This window comes from Sardina pilchardus, chromosome 1, assembly GCF_963854185.1.
Source record: "Sardina pilchardus chromosome 1, fSarPil1.1, whole genome shotgun sequence".
NCBI classification, from domain to species: domain Eukaryota; kingdom Metazoa; phylum Chordata; class Actinopteri; order Clupeiformes; family Clupeidae; genus Sardina; species Sardina pilchardus.
In genome coordinates, this window is record NC_084994.1 from 4670017 (window position 1) to 4691015 (window position 20999).

At 43.2% G+C, this 20999-nt stretch overlaps 1 protein-coding gene, 1 long non-coding RNA gene and 7 other non-coding genes across 12 annotated transcripts in view; 8 read left to right on the forward strand and 1 right to left on the reverse strand.

Moving 5' to 3' along the window:
- The window catches only part of LOC134081896 (NACHT, LRR and PYD domains-containing protein 12-like), a 51298-nt gene extending 45487 nt beyond the window's left edge, over positions 1-5811 (reverse strand). Inside the window, exons 1-3 of the mRNA XM_062537594.1 lie at positions 5648-5811; positions 5073-5195; positions 260-382 (exon numbers count right to left, since the gene is read on the reverse strand). Coding sequence (XP_062393578.1) covers positions 260-382; positions 5073-5195; positions 5648-5763 — 362 coding nt within the window. The 5' untranslated portion in view covers positions 5764-5811. The remainder of the gene's footprint in view (positions 1-259; positions 383-5072; positions 5196-5647) is intronic.
- A 6556-nt stretch (positions 5812-12367) lies between these two features.
- LOC134082052 (uncharacterized) lies at positions 12368-17612 on the forward strand. Of its 4 annotated transcripts, none has more exons than XR_009939555.1 (8): positions 12368-12458; positions 13404-13478; positions 14549-14662; positions 15054-15162; positions 15551-15653; positions 16049-16146; positions 16551-16657; positions 17020-17612. It is a non-coding gene; the product is annotated as an uncharacterized LOC134082052 (long non-coding RNA). The 4 variants fall into 4 exon arrangements; XR_009939554.1 differs by having other exon boundaries at positions 14552-14662; positions 15051-15162; XR_009939553.1 differs by having other exon boundaries at positions 14552-14662.
- Positions 13020-13102, forward strand: LOC134096034 (small nucleolar RNA SNORD60). Its single transcript, XR_009940679.1, has one exon. It is a non-coding gene; the product is annotated as a small nucleolar RNA SNORD60 (small nucleolar RNA).
- Positions 14273-14355, forward strand: LOC134096028 (small nucleolar RNA SNORD60). Its single transcript, XR_009940678.1, has one exon. It is a non-coding gene; the product is annotated as a small nucleolar RNA SNORD60 (small nucleolar RNA).
- Positions 14774-14856, forward strand: LOC134096002 (small nucleolar RNA SNORD60). The gene has a single exon (XR_009940672.1). It is a non-coding gene; the product is annotated as a small nucleolar RNA SNORD60 (small nucleolar RNA).
- On the forward strand, positions 15269-15351 carry LOC134096022 (small nucleolar RNA SNORD60). Its single transcript, XR_009940677.1, has one exon. It is a non-coding gene; the product is annotated as a small nucleolar RNA SNORD60 (small nucleolar RNA).
- LOC134096008 (small nucleolar RNA SNORD60) lies at positions 15720-15802 on the forward strand. The gene has a single exon (XR_009940673.1). It is a non-coding gene; the product is annotated as a small nucleolar RNA SNORD60 (small nucleolar RNA).
- Positions 16236-16318, forward strand: LOC134095997 (small nucleolar RNA SNORD60). Its single transcript, XR_009940671.1, has one exon. It is a non-coding gene; the product is annotated as a small nucleolar RNA SNORD60 (small nucleolar RNA).
- Positions 16753-16833, forward strand: LOC134096016 (small nucleolar RNA SNORD60). The gene has a single exon (XR_009940674.1). It is a non-coding gene; the product is annotated as a small nucleolar RNA SNORD60 (small nucleolar RNA).
- Positions 17613-20999: the final 3387 nt, after the last annotated feature.

Genomic DNA, 20999 nt, shown 5'->3' on the forward strand with positions numbered 1-20999 from the left:
CACGCGGTTACCACACCATAGTATCAACCGTGATAATAATGATATTCGAAATGAACGCGGTAATTGTTATCATCAACATTTTTATCATGGTTTACCGTCACACCGGTAATCGTTACATCCCTATTTACATCACAAAAACATTCCCTTTATCTACACACCACACAAGAACACACACACACACACACACACACACACACACACACACACACACACACACACACACAAATATATAGCATGAAGATAAGAGTTGTGATCTTACTGTCCAGTAGAAGAGTCTCCTCCTGTAAAGTTGATTATTCGACCTGTGGACTGATCACTCTTCATGGACACACAGGTGGGTGTAGGGGAGGGAGGCCTCTGGTTAGATCTAGTGTGCACCATCCTAGAGGAGAAGAGGAGAATTTACATCACAAAAACATTCCTGTATCTACACACCACACAAGAACACACACACACACACACACACACACACAAATAGTTTACATCAGGCATGCGGCCCGCCTCCTCACTCAGTGCGGCCCGCAGATGATCAGTTTTTTTTTTTTTTTACCGCACCGTCATTGTAATTATACTGTTCGCCGATAGATAGCGCCTCCTATGCAAACAATCTCAGGGGGCTCCGGACCTCTACCATCGCCGAGGAAAAACAGTGCACACAAGAAAACTCATTTAGAAAACCGTAGGCTACCTTTCAGTCAAAATCGGAAGCAGTGTCTGTTCATAGAATGGTAAGGCAAACCCATGTCAAGTTTTGCTAGTAACTATATCAGCCATGAATGATTTAAACTTAAGTTGCCACTACAACACCTTGCTCAAAGTTAAATATCAGAAGTAGCCTGCCCTACACACACGGAGCTTCTCGGCCGCTGTCGTAGCCGACCTCAAAACAAAAGTAGGCTAGACTACACTATCAACAGCGACTAATTGCCAGAACTACACAGGAATCCGTCTTTTGCTGTTTCACTTGAGTTTGCCAAAGCAAAGAAGCTATATCAGATGGCGAAATTGTTTGGGTGCGTAGTGGATGTAAAAACTTCGAAACGGTATCTTTGTCCCGATGCACGGTGACGTGCATAATTGTTGACATTCTGATTCTGAGACAAATCAAGCATGACTGCAAGTAGGCCTACTCTAGCCTACTTTTTGTTGAGTTTTGTTTTGAGTTGGATGAGAGTACAGATGTGATGGATGTTACATGTTACATCACATCTGTACTCTCATTATGGACGTTAGGAAATGTCTATAATTTCTTAAAAATGGGTAACACTTTATAATAACTACACACAATTCATCATCTATTAATCATTTGTTAACTATTAGTTAATGGTTTGTTCATCATTAGTAATTAATTGTTCATGCATAATTTATCATCACTAAAGCATTTGATCACAAAGTTATGATTGGTTTGCTCATAGCGAATAAGCCTATTTCTAAAATATGTATACATTGTTGCTAATACTCAGTGCTTAATTTGTAAAGTGGGAGGTGCCGGAACGCAGATGATGGGTGGATCCGGCGACTCAAAAATTAATAAATTAATAAATAAATAAATAATAAATAAATAATTAAATAAATAAAGGGTACGCGGGACGACGACGCACAAGGATTCTGTGCACAATTAAACCAGTTACCGAGTGCGGAGACAGAGTGCAGATTCGCATGTTTAAGGCTTTATTTCGCCAACACTGCAAGACATAAACTAGCCAAGGTTATTTTAACCACAACAGACAACGCTCAGAGTAAAAGGATGAACTCCAAACAAGCACACAATACTCACTCAAAGTTCGCCCGTTAACTCTCCAAACACACGTTAACGCAACACAATATATTGAGAGTACCAGCAGAGAATAATTAAGACTTCATTTTACTTACACATATATCTTATTTGTCCAAAACAGCCCATACAGTATCCATAGATAGACACCTGCCTCTATTTCCCTACTCCTCAGATCCCGTGCAGATATGTCCTTTGGCAATCCATGATTTCACGTAGGGAATGGGATTGAACCGGGTAGCTTAAGCAGTGGGCTGACAAGGCCAATAGAGAGTTGTGAGGAGATGGTAGAGGGGAAAAGAGATGCTCTATTTGCTGCGCAAATCCAAGTTAATCTGCGAAAAACCCCGATCATGCACTTGAGATGGGGACAGTGTTGACCGCGGCCAAAAGGTCCGAACGAACCAGGCGCGCGGGAACCTCTTTTTGACCAGGGGTGCTGAATAACAAAATAATGAAGAATGTCCAACGATTTCTCCCTGCTATACACGTTTTGGATTTTGACTGCTAAATACGTCATTAGCGCGGTGTACGGTTGAGGGCAAGATGTTTCATAGCCTGTCCTTTGCAACCACACATTCTAATGTTCTACAAATGCGACAGCACCAGGCGCGTCGCTATAGGTGTTCAAAAGATAAGGGGCTATACCTCGGCTGACCCTTCTATTTTCCGGGGGTCCGGGGGTTTTCCCCCCGGGAAAATTGTAAAATTGGGCTGTGAAAGATGCGATTTCAACATAGTTTGAGAAGGAAAGTAAGGCCAGGTTCCGGATCTCAAATTAAGCCTTGAATAGCTGCCGGATCCAACGTTGGAGGTTCCGGATCTTGTTCCGGCTTGTTCCGGCTCAAATTAAGCACTGCTAATACTTAATATAACATGCAATAACATTTCGTTAATGAAATACTATTCATCATTTAACAGTTGTTACATATGCACTAATGATTAGTAAGGATGTGAATACATGTTTTATAAACCACTTCCTAATACTATAATTCATGATTAACTCAGGAGTTACAAGTGGTTAGTTAATGATTTTTGTGAGCTCATCTAAAGTGAGGACTTTTTATGCTTTGCTACACATTTGCAAAAATAAGTTGTGAATACTATGTTCACATTCATTCATTAAGCTGACAATTTTATCCAGAGCGACATACACAATAATGTCAATTAAATTAAACACAACCGCAGAAGCTGGGATTCGAACCTTCAACTGAACAGGCGGCAGAATGATAGCCCTGCTCCTTAACCATTACACTACCTCTGCTACTATTCTGAGATAGATGAGATCTACTTTTACTTGTTTTCAGAGGACTACTTTCCTGTTATGCGTATGACTACATTTGATGTAGCACTAAGCAGAGCATTGATACAATAGTTAGAGAGTTAAAGCATACAAGTAAATAATTGACTGACGTATACTGAAGTGAAGTTAACCAAGTAAAAACATTGTCACTTTATGGTGTTTATTGATTGTTTGTTGTGAAGTGAGGAACATAACATCCGCTCAGTTAAAAACACATAAAACTATGCAAGAGTGTCTTCTACTACACTATGCAGGTGTAGTGTAGTGGATAAGGCATTGGGCTAGCATGCTGTAAGCCTAAGAATATTGGGGGTTCAATCCCCGGGTGCCACCATTGTGGCCTTGCTCTTTAATTTCATTGATAGTGTGAGTCTCTTTGGATGAAAGTGTCTTAATAAATGCAACTGTAACTCATTTGTAAATGTGTAACAAGGCATATACAGTCCTCACTTTAGATGAGCTCACAAAAATCATTAACTAACCACTTGTAACTCCTGAGTTAATCATGAATTACAGTATGAGAATTAGCATAGGAATAATACTTTACAAATGATGATCAAAGCATTTACTAATAGTTTGTAACTGGTTCATAATAGGGAGATGATTTCATTTATAAATGGCTGTTTCATTATTTATAAGGCATAAACCATGTATTTACAAACATTTGTTTTATTTACTATGAACAAACCATTCATAACTTTGTGAACAAATGCTTTACTGATGATGAATTATGCATGAACAATAAATTACTAATGATGAACAAACCATTAACAAATGCTTAATAGATGATGAATTGTGTGTAGTTATTATAAAGTGTTACCTAAAAAGGGAGTGGGAGCATAAATGCATTGAATATGAGGCTTGTTGCACTTAATGATGGGCCACTGTTTTTCAGTTCTGTGCCATCATTGAATGGTGATTTATGTGAGCCCTTTACACTGAAAATAATACTTATCACTGGCTGTAAAATACTTGTATTTGTTGTTAGGGAGTCTATGTTAAAAATGCATTTCAACATGAAAATTGACATATTTCATTCTTATTCAGAATTGTTTTGCAGCATCAGATGTGCGGAAGTGCACGGCCACATTTGGCCCTCTGATGGTGATGCTAAAAAAATGTGGCCCTCTTAGTCATGAAAGTTGCCCATCCCTGGTTTACTTGAACTACTTCAAACACTTGCTTCATATCTCCCCTGAATGTTCTTCCCTCATGTGAATACTACTGAAGTGACTTGCTTCATATCTCCCCTGAATGTCCTCATGTGATTACTGCTGAAGTGACTTGCTTCATGTATCCCCTGAATGTCCTCATGTGATTACTGCTGAAGTGACTTGCTTCATGTATCCCCTGAATGTCCTCATGTGATTACTGCTGAAGTGACTTGCTTCATATCTCCCCTGAATGTCCTCATGTGATTACTGCTGAAGTGACTTGCTTCATATCTCCCCTGAATGTCCTCATGTGATTACTGCTGAAGTGCTTCATATCTCACCTGAATGTCCTCATGTGATTACTGCTGAAGTGCTTCATATCTCACCTGAATGTCCTCATGTGATTACTGCTGAAGTGCTTCATATCTCACCTGAATGTCCTCATGTGATTACTGCTGAAGTGCTTCATATCTCACCTGAATGTCCTCATGTGATTACTGCTGAAGTGCTTCATATCTCACCTGAATGTCCTCATGTGATTACTGCTGAAGTGCTTCATATCTCTCCTGAATGTCCTCATGTGATTACTGCTGAAGTGCTTCATATCTCTCCTGAATGTCCTCATGTGATTACTGCTGAAGTGCTTCATATCTCCTCTACATGGCTGCTGCTAGCCTGACACTGTCTTTCACTACATTTCACCTGCTGATGATTTCTGTGTGTTACATGTGAGTTTATGATGTGAGTTCTGTTCATCAGTAACGTACACACACGGCCCTCTGCTTTCACACTGTTGTGTTCTTCAGACAGACAGACAGAGACAGACAGACAGACAGCTCACGGTTCAGTAGAAGAGTCTCTCCCTTGTGGCCGACCCCAAGATCTCTTCATGGACACAGAGCTGGTTGTAGGGGAGGGGGACCTCTTTCTCTTCCTCTTCCTCTTCCTCTCCTTCTCCTCTGGACTACAGCAAAACAAAACATATGAAACTATATCACAAACAAACAAATACAAAAGCACACAGGCACACAGGCACACACAAGGGGATTGATCAGACTTTAGAGATTGAATCATCTTTAGAGATGATTATGTCCAGTGATTAGCCAACTGAGTCCATACATACTCTCATGACCAGGCTATTGCTCTACATATGGTACCTACAGTACATATTATATGCAGATGGTACATATACAGTAGATGGGGCCTGCTCCCATGAACATTTGGATTCATCTGAACAAGTGGATCAAGTATGGAAGTTTACTGACAAGGAACCAAACAATTCACAATACAGACTATGAGGCTCCAATACACCAGATGGGGTGTGATGTGGACTGTACCATGTGGATTCACTTACCCTCCATCAGAGTGTGTGTGGGGACAGGTATGATGTGGACTGTACCATGTGTATTCACTTACCCTCCATCAGAGTGTGTTGCTTTGCTGCTTTGTTGCACACAGCTGTGTGCTGCAGACTCTGGTCTGGGTGTTTTACTGGGACCTGCAGCCTCCTCTCTCTCCTGAGAGACACTCATCCTAGCAGCAGTGGGAGAGTCTCTCTGGGAATGTACATGAGTGAGAGAGAGTAGAGGATTGGTGATTAATATTCAGATGTTTCACTGTTTCAGGCTGAGTAGCTGTCATCTGACCAATAAGAGCTGCCCTCTGCTCTGAAGACATCACACTCTGAAGACATCACACAGACATCAAATCTCAGTGTCCTGGATCTGGGTATCAATGAGCTGCTGGACTCAGGAGTGGAACTTTTATGTTTGATATATTTCATTCTAATGTTCTTCATTTTCCGTTGTGCTACTTTCGTGATTCTTCTCAATGGGATGCCTGATCATTCAGTTGCAGACACATTTAACAGAAATGTATACGGTGCAGCCCTAAAGTAAATTCCTCAGTACAGATCAAGGGCTTCAGCCACTGTAGTCTAGTCAGGTCTGGCCAGACCCAGGGGGTCAGAGGTCAAGGTCAGGGCCCTAAAACCATGTACGCCCCACTGACTGCTCCAGGACCCTAAAACCATGTTAGCCCCACTGACTGCTCCAGGACCCTAAAACCATGTACGCCCCACTGACTGCTCCAGGACCCTAAAACCATGTTAGCCCCACTGACTGCTCCAGGACCCTAAAACCATGTTAGCCCCACTGACTGCTCCAGGACCCTAAAACCATGTTAGCCCAACTGACTGCTCCAGGACCCTAAAACCATGTTAGCCCAACTGACTGCTCCAGGCCCATAAACAATGTTAGCCCCACTGACTGCTCCAGGCCCCTAAAACCATGTACGACTGCTCCAGGACCCTAAAACCATGTTAGCCCCACCTGACTGTTCCAGGGTTAATCCTTGACAGACCATGGTCTCTAACATACACAACACAATACACATTAGCCTACTCATCTGGTCTCTTACACAACACAACACATACTCACTCATCTTAAAGTTCCCTAACATATACAACACAATACAAATTTTACTACAACCATCCTTTATTTTTTGGTGGCATGGGCCTGTCTGGACCCCCTTGGAGTATACTACTGGCATACAGGTCCATTCTATCTGTCTGCCACTAATAACGCGACAAGAGGCCTCGCTTGGACACTACGTGAGCGTCAGATAAATCCTCTTCGGTTTAGCCAATCAAATGTTAGCATAACAGACTGTAGGCTAATGGACATGTAGGCCTACGAGGACACATCGGAGTGAACGATTTCACAACAACACAACATAATTCTAGTACGAATGATTCGCTAAAGTAGGCTATCCGCACGTAGGGACAGTTGTGTCTTTCCAAAGTAGTGTGGACATGTCCTATGGTCCATGCAAACCTTGGTGGTCATAGCAGGCTAGTGCCCGTAAGCTGTAGCCAGTTTTTATGCGCGACGATTTGGGGCTTGACTGCATCTGGCCCTGGCAAAGGAGTAGGATAGCTCGATATATTATGTTAGAATGGAGTTCAATTAAGAAATGTATACTTATTCAATGACCTAGTCTTATATTTAATGTTAGCGAGCTCGCATTTACACTGTGTTAGGGATAAGCCTAGGCCTACCCTAAAGGCGGACGTCTCCGTCGACAATCTTTACAACGACGACAAATTCATGCAGCAAAATTCTAGCAGTAATTGGTTTATTCAAAATATTCCACATACCGATAACACAAAGTGAATGACAACATGAACACATTAAATTGGTGGTTCTTACCTTAGGCTACAAACTAGACAGTTACAGACGCATGACGGAGTCGAACTAGTTACTTTCGCTTTCAAAAGCCCCTCCCTGTATGAAAGCGAGTTTAGATTGTCATAGGCTAGGATCGCAGATAGACTTTATTTTCAAAATGATCGGGCTCATTGTCTAGAAAAACCCATAAAGTGAGATCACTCCTCCACATATCAAATGATTGTTTTTTTCTTTTCTAAATGTTTTGATCAAAATGGTCAACACTGGAGGATGAGCAGAACGACAGATGCAAGTTCTTTCCCACTGGTGGGTCGATAGCCTACTTTATTGATCCCCAAGGGGAAATTCAAGATTGAATATGGATGTTGATAATTTATGAACCCATAATGAACAACAGTTTACAGGTCAACAGAAACACACACTATCAATAGGACTCTGGTAAAGTTGTCAACAAAATCACGAAATCAACATATGTTTGTAGGCCTATTAGCCTGATATAGCTTATTGATGTAGGCCTAATGTTAGAATGTAATGTAGTGTGATTAAGGAACACTTTGTAAAAGGCTTTGCAGAACACATGGTAAAGACCAAAACCTCTTAGGCTTTGGAATGAATTTAAACATGTACACTGCTCAAAAAAATAAAGGGAACACTGGTTCATAGGAGTATAGCATCAAGTCAGTCACACTTGTGAGATATTGATTTGGCCAGTTATGTAACAGAGGTGGTTTGTGAATCAGGTTGACCTGCTTTGATGTCAACAAAATGTTCTACAGGTGTACTAGAGGGCCAACTGTGAGACGACCCCCAAAACAAGAATGTTTTTACAGGTGGTGGCACATGGTAATTTTTCCATCTTCATCCTTCTTGACTGATTTGGCACTAGTTTTGCATTTGGATAAGGTCAGTGTTACCACTGGTAGCATAAGCCAGTATCTGGAGCCTACAGTGGTTGCACAGGGTAGTCCAACTCCTTCAGATTGGCACACCAATACGTTCCATTGCCAAAATGACTGCTGTGTCTCCCCCTGCAGTCTCAAGAGCATGGAAGAGATTCCAGGAGACAGGCAATTGCTCTAGGAGAGCAGGGCAGAGTGGTAGAAGATCCTTAACCCAGTAGCAGGACCAGTATCTGCTCCTTTGTGCAAGGAGGAACAGTAGAAGCCCTACTAGAGCCTTACAGAATGACCTCTAGCAGGTCACTGGTGTGAATGTCTCTGGCCACACTGCCAGAAACAGACTTCATGAAGGTGGCCTGAGGGCCCGATGGCCTCTAGAGGGACCTGTGCTCCCTGCCCAGCACTGTGGAGCTCAATTGACATTTGCCATAGAATGCAATATTGGCAGGTCTAACACTAGCGCCCTGTACTTTTCACAGATGAGAGCAGGTTCACCCTGAGCACATGTGACAGACATTGAAGGGTCTGGAGATGTCGTGGAGAACGTTATGCTGCCTGCAACATCATTCAGCATCATTCAGCATGACCGGTTTGGTGGTGGGTCAGTAATGGTCTGGGGAGGCATACCCTTGGAGGGATGCACAGAACAGGGCAGTGAACACAGGTCCCTCTAGAGGCTATCGGGCCCTCAGGTCAACCTCATGAAGTCCGTTTCTGACAATGTGGTCTGAGACATTCACCCCAGCGGCCTGCTGGAGGTCATTCTGTAGGGCTCTAGCAAAACTCCTACTGTTCCTCCTTGCACAAAGGAGCAGATACTGGTCCTGCTATTGGGTTAACAACCTTCTACCACTCTGCCCTGCTCTCCTAGAGCAACTGCCTGTCTCCTGGAATCTCTTCCATGCTCTTGAGACTGCAATGGGAGACACAGCAATCTTTTTGGCAATGACAAGTATTGGTGTGCCATTCTGGAGGAGTTGGATTACCCTGTGCAACCTCTGTAGGCTCCAGATACTGGCTTATGCTACCAGTAGTAACACTGACCCTATCCAAATGCAAAACTAGTGAAAAATCAGTCAAGAAGGATGAAGATGGAAAAATTACCAGTTGCCACCACCTGTAAAAACATTCCTGTTTTGGGGGTCGTCTCACAGTTGGCCCTCTAGTACACCTGCAGTAAATTTCGTTGACATCAAAGCGGGTCAACCTGATTCACAACCACCTCTGTTACATAACTGTCCAGATCAATATCCCACCATTGTGACTGACTTGATGCTATACTCCTATGAACCAGTGTTCCCTTTATTTTTTTGAGCAGTGTAAAACATATTCAGCAGAGTGGGAGTGATATTGTGCAGTCTAGATTAGTCTGTGGTTAGTGATATTGTGCAGTCTAGTCTGTGGTTATAGTACATGCAGTCGACTAGTCTGTGGTTAGTGCTGTATAGTGATATTGTGCAGTCTAGACTAGTCTGTGGTTAGTAGGCTAGTGATATTGTGCAGTCTAGACTAGTCTGTGGTTAGTGCTGTAGTGATATTGTCCATACTAGACTAGTCTGTGGTTAGTGCTGATATTGTGCAGTCTAGACTAGTCTGTGGTTAGTAATGATATTGTGCAGTCTAGACTAGTCTGTGGTTAGTGCTGTAGTGATATTGTGCAGTCTAGACTAGTCTGTGGTTAGTGCTGATATTGTGCAGTCTAGACTGGTCTGTGGTTAGTGATATTGTGCAGTCTAGACTAGTCTGTGGTTAGTGCTGATATTGTGCAGTCTAGACTGGTCTGTGGTTAGTGCTGTAGTGATATTGTGCAGTCTAGACTAGTCTGTGGTTAGTGATATTGTGCAGTCTAGACTAGTCTGTGGTTAGTGCTGATATTGTGCAGTCTAGACTGGTCTGTGGTTAGTGCTGTAGTGATATTGTGCAGTCTAGACTAGTCTGTGGTTAGTGCTGATATTGTGCAGTCTAGACTAGTCTGTGGTTAGTAATGATATTGTGCAGTCTAGACTAGTCTGTGGTTAGTGCTGTAGTGATATTGTGCAGTCTAGACTAGTCTGTGGTTAGTGCTGATATTGTGCAGTCTAGACTAGTCTCTGGTTAGTAATGATATTGTGCAGTCTAGACTAGTCTGTGGTTAGTGCTGCAGTGATATTGTGCAGTCTAGACTAGTCTGTGGTTAGTGCTGTATAGTGATATTGTGCAGTCTAGACTAGTCTGTGGTTAGTGCTGTAATGATATTGTGCAGTCTAGACTAGTCTGTGGTTAGTGATATTGTGCAGTCTAGACTAGTCTGTGGTTAGTGCTGTATAGTGATATTGTGCAGTCTAGACTAGTCTGTGGTTAGTGCTGTAATGATATTGTGCAGTCTAGACTAGTCTGTGGTTAGTGATATTGTGCAGTCTAGACTAGTCTGTGGTTAGTGCTGTAATGATATTGTGCAGTCTAGACTAGTCTGTGGTTAGTGCTGTAGTGATATTGTGCAGTCTAGACTAGTCTGTGGTTAGTGCTGTAATGATATTGTGCAGTCTAGACTAGTCTGTGGTTAGTGATATTGTGCAGTCTAGACTAGTCTGTGGTTAGTGCTGTAATGATATTGTGCAGTCTAGACTAGTCTGTGGTTAGTGCTGTAGTGATATTGTGCAGTCTAGACTAGTCTGTGGTTATAGTGATATTGTGCAGTCTAGACTAGTCTGTTTTTAGTGCTGTAGTTATATTGTGCAGTCTAGACTAGTCTGTGGTTAATGCTGTAGTGATATTGTGCAGTCTAGACTAGTCTGTTAGTGGTGCTGTTAATGGGAAATGTTATGTAGGCTACCGTAAGCTATTTAGCTGTAAGTGAGGGGGACGAATGGCGTCTCTTCAAAACTGGGGGTGTCATTTTTCCTTTTTTGGTTGTTCTTTTTTTTTTGTTTAAAGGGATATTCCGCCATTTTTGGAAATACGCTCATTTTCCACCTCCCCTCGAGCAAAACAATCGATATTTACCTTGTTCCCGTTCATCCAGCCATTCTGTGAGTCTGGCGATACAACTTTTAGCTTCAGCCTAGCATAGATCATTGAATCGGATTAGACCATTAGCTTCTCGCCTGCTAGCTTCATGTTTAAAAGTGACTAAGATTTCTGGTAATTTTTCCATTTAAAACGTGTCTCCTCTCAAGTTAGAAAGTGCAATAAGACCAACTGAAAATGAAACCTGGCGTTTTTCTAGGCTGATTTGACATGGAACTACACTCTCATCTGGCGTAATAATCAAGGCAACTTGCAAACGTACCATAGGCGCAGTGATATCTTACGCAGCATCTGAAAATAGTCCCCATAGACAACAAGCAGTAGTAGTGCCAGTAGCTGCAAGTTGCCTTGATTATTACGCCAGATGAGAGTGTAGTTCCATGTCAAATCAGCCTAGAAAAACGTCAGGTTTCATTTTCAGTTGGTCTTATTGCACTTTCTAACTTGAGAGGAGACACGTTTTAAATGGGAAAATTACCAGAAATCTTAGTCACTTTTAAACATGAGGCTAGCAGGCGAGAAGCTAATGGTCTAATCCGATTCAATGATCTATGCTAGGCTGAAGCTAAAAGTTGTATCGCCAGATTCACAGAATGGCTGGATGAACGGGAACAAGGTAAATATCGATTGTTTTGCTCGAGGGAAGGTGGAAAATGAGCGTATTTCCAAAAATGGCGGAATATCCCTTTAACATTGTTCAGAGATAAGAGAAAAGATGAAGAATATGTACCTAAAGATTATCAGACATATTTGAAGGTACTTGCCTATGGGCATAGCGATAGAAGACTAAAAAAAAATAGATATTCCAGAGAATGGGGCTCTGGATATACTGTAGACCATCTATCTGCACATTGTCTGCGCAGTATTGATTACGATAAAGCATGTATCGTCACCAAGCTTTCCATTCTGGGGTTAGTAGTTTGAAAGAGATACTAATATGAAATGACGACGAAGCAATGAACTACAACTCCCATAAGCCTTTGCACATTTGTTCATAGCTCAACTTTAAAACAGCAGCGCAACCTTCTCGTCTCTCTTGCTGGCTCGCTGCTGAACAGGAGTGTACACGTGTGTCTAGCACGCAGGACGATGTGCTTTCTTCGCCATTCCGAGTTGACGGACCTCGCTCTCCCGGTAATTCACGCAATTATAAACGAATTCCTGCCATGCTGTTAATGCAGTGATAAACGTCGCTGTCGGGATGCTTAACGTGGTAATGTTTGACTCGCTTTCTCACATTCAGTATAGGCTAATCTAGCAGGGGGAGGCTAAAGTTAGGGAGTGTGTGAACAGTTCTTGATGGATTTACAAACTTGGACCTGTGAGCTATTTCACTAACTTAACTTCAATGACCACGTTAACGTGCGAGTCCCGTTTCCAATCAAACTTTATTGCACGGGAGAACAACATGTCACGCTGCATCGTGACCTAATAGCCTAGCCCGTAACGTAATGTAACTTTGCCACATCATAGCAACTAAACTTAACCCGTAACTTCACCACACATGATGCTGGGCATATTTAGCCCGTAACGTAACTTTGCATCATCAAAGTAACTTAACCCGTCATACATGTACACACACACATCAGCCCCCTCGTGGGTATTAGCCATACACGCTAGCCCCCTCATGGGTGTTAGCCTTGACACTGAACTGACTTGCACGTTGTCTTAATCTAAACCACACACACTCATCTGAGCCGGTGATGACTCTTAACTTTTCTGACACCTCGTATGAGCTGCGGAAGCAGTTTGTGATTAGGAGTTTCTGTCTGAGGCACAAACACACACACACATTTCCTCACATGTGCGAACACATCCACTTCAACACACACGTTGACACACTAATCTTAAGAATTTGAGCATAGAACCTCCTCTAATGCCGTCTGTGGAGTCTACAAGTCTTTTGTAGAAGTGTTAATATGCGTCTATATCGTTCTGATGTAGTGGCCACTTGTAGAAACATTAATCTTCTCCTTTATGTGTGTGTGTGTGTAACCCTGCTGACCGTGTCCTTGATAATGTGCTGTGTGTGTGTGTGTGTCCCTACTAATGTGTTGTACCAAATTGAATGTTTTGCAGAACTGCCTGAAACCAGCAGCAGTGACTAGAGGGCCGCACTCCCAACTTCCTGTTCATAACTTGGACAAACGACTTGTGAGTACAAATCAAATGCACCATTAGCTGGCCTGGTTAGCTTCCTCTTTAGCAGGCCTGGTGCCCATATGAGGTGCTGCAAATTTGTTGGCCGGCCTGGTTACCCTCCTGGTTGGCCGCCCTGGTTAGCCGCCCTAGTTAGCCTCCTGATTGGCCGGCCTGGTTAGCCTCCCGGTTGGCAGGCCTGGTTACCCTCCCGGTTGGCCGGCCTGGTTACCCTCCTGGTTGGCCGCCCTAGTTACCCTCCCGGTTGGCAGGCCTGGTTAGCCTCCCGGTTAGCCTGCTCTGTTAGCCTCCTGGTCAGCCTGCTCTGTTAGCCTCCTGGTTGGTCTGCTCTGTTAGCCTCCTGGTCAGCCTGCTCTGTTAGCCTCCTGGTTAGCCTGCTCTGTTAGCCTCCTGGTCAGCCTGCTCTGTTAGCCTCCTGGTTGGTCTGCTCTGTTAGCCTCCTGGTCAGCCTGCTCTGTTAGCCTCCTGGTCAGCCAGCTCTGTTAGCCTCCTGGTTGGCCGGCCTGGTTACCCTCCCGGTTGGCCTGCTCTGTTAGCCTCCTGGTCAGCCTCCTGGTCAGCCTGCTCTGTTAGCCTCCTGGTCAGCTTGCTCTGTTAGCCTCCCCGGTTAGCCTCCTGGTCAGCCTGCTCTGTTAGCCTCCTGGTTAGCCTGCTCTGTTAGCCTCCTGGTCAGCCTGCTCTGTTAGCCTCCTGGTTAGCCTGCTCTGTTAGCCTCCTGGTCAGCCAGCTCTGTTAGCCTCCTGGTCAGCCAGCTCAATTGGCGGAACACACACACACACACTCCTCTGAGCCGTTGATGACTCCTAACTTTTCTGACACCTCGTATGAGCTGCTGAAGCAGCATGTGATTAGGAGTTTCTGTCTGAGGCACACACACACACACACACACACACACACGTGACACGTCAACACGGACTCTCTTACAATCTTGCACACTCTTACTCACCCCCACACATTCTCGCTCAAACACCACTTGCACGTACTCCTCACACTGACTGTTTGTGTGTGTGTGTGTGATGCTGTTGACTGTGTGACTCTTCTAATTGTGTGTGTGTGTGTCCCAGCAGTTGTCGCAGTTGGTGGATAGTTCGCTCGGAGGTCCCGTCCAGAGTTCCGTTGCCCCGGTAACAGGATGGATGCGAGTTTGCGGAGGATCCGCTTGATGAGAGATGCCCACTGTGAGTTACAGACACCCACACACCACTATACACACACACACATCACTATACACACACACACACAACACTACATACACACTACACACACACCCACACACACACTCCTCTCTGAGCCGTTGATGACTCTTAACTTTTCTGACACCTCGTATGAGCTGCTGAAGCAGCATGTGATTAGGAGTTTCTGTCTGAGGCTTTCACACACTCACACTCATGCACACACACACACTAACACGTCAACACGGACTCTCTTACATTCTTGCACACTCTTACTCACCCCCACACATTCTCGCTCAAACACCACTTGCACGTACTCCTCACACTGACTGTTTGTATGTGTGTGTGATGCTGTTGACTGTGTGACTCTTCTAACTGTGTGTGTGTGTCCCAGCAGTTGTCGTAGTTGGTGGATAGTTCGCTCGGAGGTCCCGTCCAGAGTTCCGTTGCCCCGGTAACAGGATGGATGCGAGTTTGCGGAGGATCCACTTGATGAGATGCCCACTGTGAGTTACTTACACACACACACCACTATACACACACACTACACACACTACACTACACACACTACACTACACACACTACACTACACTATACACACACACCTCTCTGAGCCGTTGATGACTCTTAACTTTTCTGACACCTCGTATGAGCTGCCGAAGCAGCATGTGATTAGGAGTTTCTGTCTGAGGCCCAAACACACACACACATGCTTACACACACGCACACACACGCACACACACGTCAACACGGACTCTCTTACATTCTTACTCTTGCTCACCCACACACATTCTCACTCAAACACCACTTGCATGTACTCTTCACACTGACTGTGTGTGTGATGCTGCTGACTGTGTGACTCTTCTAACTGTGTGTGTGTGTGTGTCCCAGCAGTTGTCGTAGTTGGTGGATAGTTTGCTCAGAGGTCCCGTCCAGAGTTCCGTTGCCCCGGTAACAGGATGGATGCGGAGGATCAGCTTGATGGGAGATGCCCATTGTGAGTTACACACACCACACTACACCTACACACACACACTACACTACACACACACACACTTCTCTGAGCCGTTGATGACTCTTAACTTTTCTGACACCTCGTATGAGCTGCTGAAGCAGCATGTGATTAAGAGTTTCTGTCTGAGGCTCACACACACTCTCTTACACACACACACACACACACACACACACACACACACACACACACACACACACACACACACACGTCAACACAGGCTCTCTTACATTTTTACACACTCCTACTCGCCACCACACCATCTTCACCCAAACACTACTTGCACATACTCACTTCAAGTCTTCACACTGATTGTGTGTGTGTGATGCTGTTGACTGTGTGTTTGTCTCTTCTAACTGTGTGTGTGTGTGTCTCAACAGTTGTCATGGTTACAGTGGGTAGTTTGCCCCGAAGACTCCTCCAGAATCCTGTTGACCCGGTAACCGGATGGATGCGAGTTTGCGGAGGATCAGCACAAGTGAGTGACACACACACACACACACTACACTACACACACAATATACACATTCCACACTACACACACACCCACACACACACACTTCTCTGAGCCGGTGATGACTCTCAACTTTTCTGACACCTCGTATGAGCTGCTGAAGCAGCATGTGATTAGGAGTTTCTGTCTGAGGCTCACACACACACACACACACACACACACACACACACACACACACACACACACTTCCACACAGGTGCATACACGTACGTGTCAACACACACTCTTACATTCTTACACACACTTGCTCACCCACACACATCTTCAGACACCACTGGTCCAAGTCTTCACACTGACTGTTTGTGATTGTGAGATGCTGTGGACTGTGTGTGTGACTCTTCTAACTCTGTGTGTGTGTATCCCAACAGTTGACGCTGTTACAGTGAATAGTTTTCCCAGAGGTCCCGTCGCCCTGGTAACAGGATGGATGGGGGTTTGTGGAGGATAAGCATAATGGGGGAAATAATGGCCCACTGTGAGTTACACTCTTATCTATCTACTGTATCTCTATCTATCTATCTATATCTTTAACTATCTATCTCTAACTATCTATTTACACACACTCCTCTGAGCCGTTGATGACTTAACTTTTCTGACACCTCGTATGAGCTGCTGAAGCAGCTTGTGATTAGGAGTTTCTGTCTGAGGCTCACACACACACACACACACACACTTCCACACAGGTGCATACACGTACGTGTCAACACACACTCTTACATTCTTACACACTCTTGCTTTCACACACTCTTTCGCGCACACTTGCATACACACTGTATCTTTATCTGTGTGTGTGTGTGTGTGCTCTGAACTCAATGGGCTGATTTCTTTTCTCAACAGAACGCCTTATGGGTCACCGACTGCACTCCACAGCTGATTGGTTAGAGGCTGACGTGGTCACATGGAGCAAGCTGATTGGCCAGTTGGAACATGAACAGGCATCACCCAATCAGGCCCTCCTACAAGAAGACGACACTAAATCAGATTTGGGGATGTTGCTAAAGCCTACCTTACACGGACAAGATTTGGGAAAGATTCTTCTAAGATTGTAGTCTTTTAACTAATGCCCCTCAATTGAGTTCTACTTAAAAGACTACAATGTTTCAAGAATCTTTCCCAAATCGTGTTAGTGTAAGGTAGGCTTAAGTCGCAGGTTCATGAAGGTGTAGAGGTGTTATCGTAAAGCGATGCGGCCCGGCCCTCGTAATAGTGTTGACTTGGAAGTCACTTTGGGTTATAAATGTCTGCTACATCTTAGTACATTAAGTATTGAATTAATTGCATGTAAATGTAAAACACTTGATGCTGAATTAACTTCATCGAAATGTATACACTTGATGCTGAATTGAGTGCTTCAGTGCTGACCTTTTGAATGTACGCCTTGAACCTTTACCTTTTCAATGTACCCCACAATGGTTTATTAAAACAAGGTATTGTTAGTCATTGTATTTATTTGAATGAAAAACAAAGGGGTTCTACACTATATTTAATGGAAAATGGTTTTAAACTGCATTTCATATGAAGGGAATGAGATTTAAGATATTTATAAGATTTAATGATTTCAAGATTGAATGTGAAGGATCCTGGTGAATGTCCAGCGCTGCACCACTGTGTTGGTTTGCTATGGCAACTACTCCGCATCTGTTTTTGCAACTCTACTCTTCACTTGGTCACTTGGTCATCTTCACGTCTAGCAGGTCATTGAGGTTGACAAGGTCTCAAACTGTAGCTGTAAGTATCATCGTTGTATCCAGTTCTATTCACCTCAGTGTCGTGCTCAAAGACACTTGGACACAAGACCAGGAAGAGTGAACTAACAACTCTTAATTTGGTGACATTCACCTCTCATACAAACAAGTCTCAGTGTAACTAGTCTATTGGGGCATGTTCTCCTGTTGACCACTAGATGGCAGCATAACACTGCACTGTGGGCTCAGACTGAATGACCTGAACAACCAGTCAGATTTAGAGATGATATGCAATGGTGAAAGTCAAATGATCCATACAGAGATGATATGCAATGGTGTAACTCAAATGATCAATACAATTCTGCAGAGAGACATTTCAAAGATTTTATGACCGAAATCAGTTAAACTCCAACACATTTTCTTTTTTTGCTTGTGTGCTGGGTAGAAACATACACAAAGGGGAGTGTGTGTGTGTGTGTGTGAATCATTATCAGGTTATTATGGCAGTGCACTACATTCAAATTATTGTAACATTCACTGCTACTCATATCCATGCATGGGAGCTTTAATGCAATTTAGTGCTGCCACTAACGACTGATTTTCTAACGATTAATCTTTCGACTAAATTAGTTCGATTATGTCGATTAATCGCGGCAGCACTAATGCAAGTATGTCTTTATTTGGGTTGTTTGGTAGTGTTCTGTGTAGAACACATGTTGTGCACACACTCCTGTTTGGCATTAACAGGTTATAATGACAATGTACTATATTCAAAGTATATACATACCATACCATAGTACAGGTAGCCTACACCATATTATTAGAAAACAATTTTCAAGAACAACCTGAAAGATTTGTTTGAATTTTTTCATTTAAGTAAATGTCATTATTTTATATATATATATATATATATATATATAGGCTATATAAAACAGCTGATAGGTTCACTTGTGTACACTCACTCACTGAATAGCATCAAAGATTGGAAATCAACTCAAAAGCGTGTGCACCACTACTGACTCTCCTGCCATCCCCCATTCACACACACACACACACACACACACACACACACACTACCTTTTATATTTAACCTCATCACCACCACTACACACACACACACTACCTGCTATCTCATCTCATCACCGCATCACCAACATTATAGGGCTAAAACACACACACACACACACACACACACACACACACACACACAATTTGAACAACAGTATCCATATAGTTACAATCTGTGCGCATGTTGGAGAGTGACTGGTCCTCCTCTGTCTGAGTCATGCTGCATGCTGCCAATCAGCTGCCTGTCCTGCTGGTGTGTGTCTGTGCGCGTGCTGCTGGTGTGTGTGTGTGTGTGTGTTTTGAATCCCACCAGCATGCTCAGCGCTGTGACTGAATACTACAATGACACCACTTCTGGACTTGAGTTATCATCTCACCTGCAGGATAAAGGAGAGAAGAGGATCATCAATCAGTGTCCATGACAACTAAGAAGCAGAATGATAGACAGAAAGAAAGACAAATATTAAAGAAAGAAATGGATGACAAGTGGAGGGGAGACTGATGCAGAAGGACACAAGCAAACATACACATATGAGGAGTGCAAGATGAGAAAGAACTTTAACACACTTTAGTCACGTCACAGGGAGGACAAGCAAACATACACATATGAGGAGTGCAAGATGAGAACGAACTTCAACACACTTTAGTCACGTAACAGGGAGGACACAAGCAAACATACACATATGAGGAGTACAAGATGAGAACGAACTTCAACACACTTCACCGTTTTTTCATATTAAACTGTTATTCTCTTAACTAAGACGAGTTGATACATACCTCTCACGTTTCAATGCGTGCACTCTTAGAAAAGCACCACGTTTTATTTTGTCTCACCATACTTGGTCGTGTGACTACTCATGTAACTGTATGTTAATAGGGAAAACATGGAGGTGTTTGGTCGCTTCTAACTTCATCTCTGTTTGGATCCTAATGAATGCATTAGCTAAATGCTTTCAAAGTTGCGCCGCGCGCCAGAGCCAGTGAGCCAGAAACGTGAGAGGTATGTATCAACTCGTCTTAATTAAGGGAATAACATAGTTTAATATGAAAAAACGGTGAAGTGTTCCTTTAAAGATCTGAGTGACATGTTTAGATATTTACTCACTCTAGTGTCTCCAGTGTACAGTGCGGGTCCTTCACTAGAGCACAGAGCGGCTCTACAGCTGATGCACTAATCTGGGGATTACTAATTAGGTCCAGCTGTGTGAGATTTGAGGAGGGAGAATTAAGAGCAGAGGCCAGATAGGAACAGCTCTTATCGCTCAGATCACAGTACTGCAGCCTGAAACAGAGTTAAACATCTGAAATATTAATCACCAATTCTCTACTCTCATTGTCTTTCACACACACACACACACAGGTTTTGTCGGTTTCTACCACTAACTGTCCTCTGTTTATGTCGAACATGGACATACTCTACACCTGGTTCTATCACATGGTTTCAATGTGGGCATGGCTGATGTAATGGGTTCTACGTTCTCTCACAAATCAGTAATGTTTAATACATATTTCCCATTCAACACATATTTGATATAAAAAAAGGCACAGTACCACTCAAGGAGCTTCTCCCCCTCTACAATTCACTCAAATCTTCTCAATATCTACTCAAATCTACTCAATATCTACTCAATATCTACTCAATATCTACTCACATCTACTCACTATCTACTCAATATCTACCCAAATCTACTCAAATCTACTCAATATCTACTTAAATCTACTCAAATCTACTCAATATCTACTCAATATCTACTCATATCTACCCAAATCTACTCAATATCTACTCAATATCTACTCAAATCTACTCTATATCTACTCAATATCTACTCATATCTACCCAAATCCTCTCCCCTTCCTTCCCATCTGAGCACTGATGAACCTTTGGGTGTTTTTAAAACAAACTGTGTCTCTGCATTTGATGTGGCTGCCCCTCTTAGGAAAATAAGCCGTAGACTTAAATCTCAACCTTGGTTAAATGATGATATTATGATAAGACAAGAGTGTAGAAGGGCAGAACGCAAATGGGGGAAAAAAATATAGGCTTCATAGGTATCATTTTATATT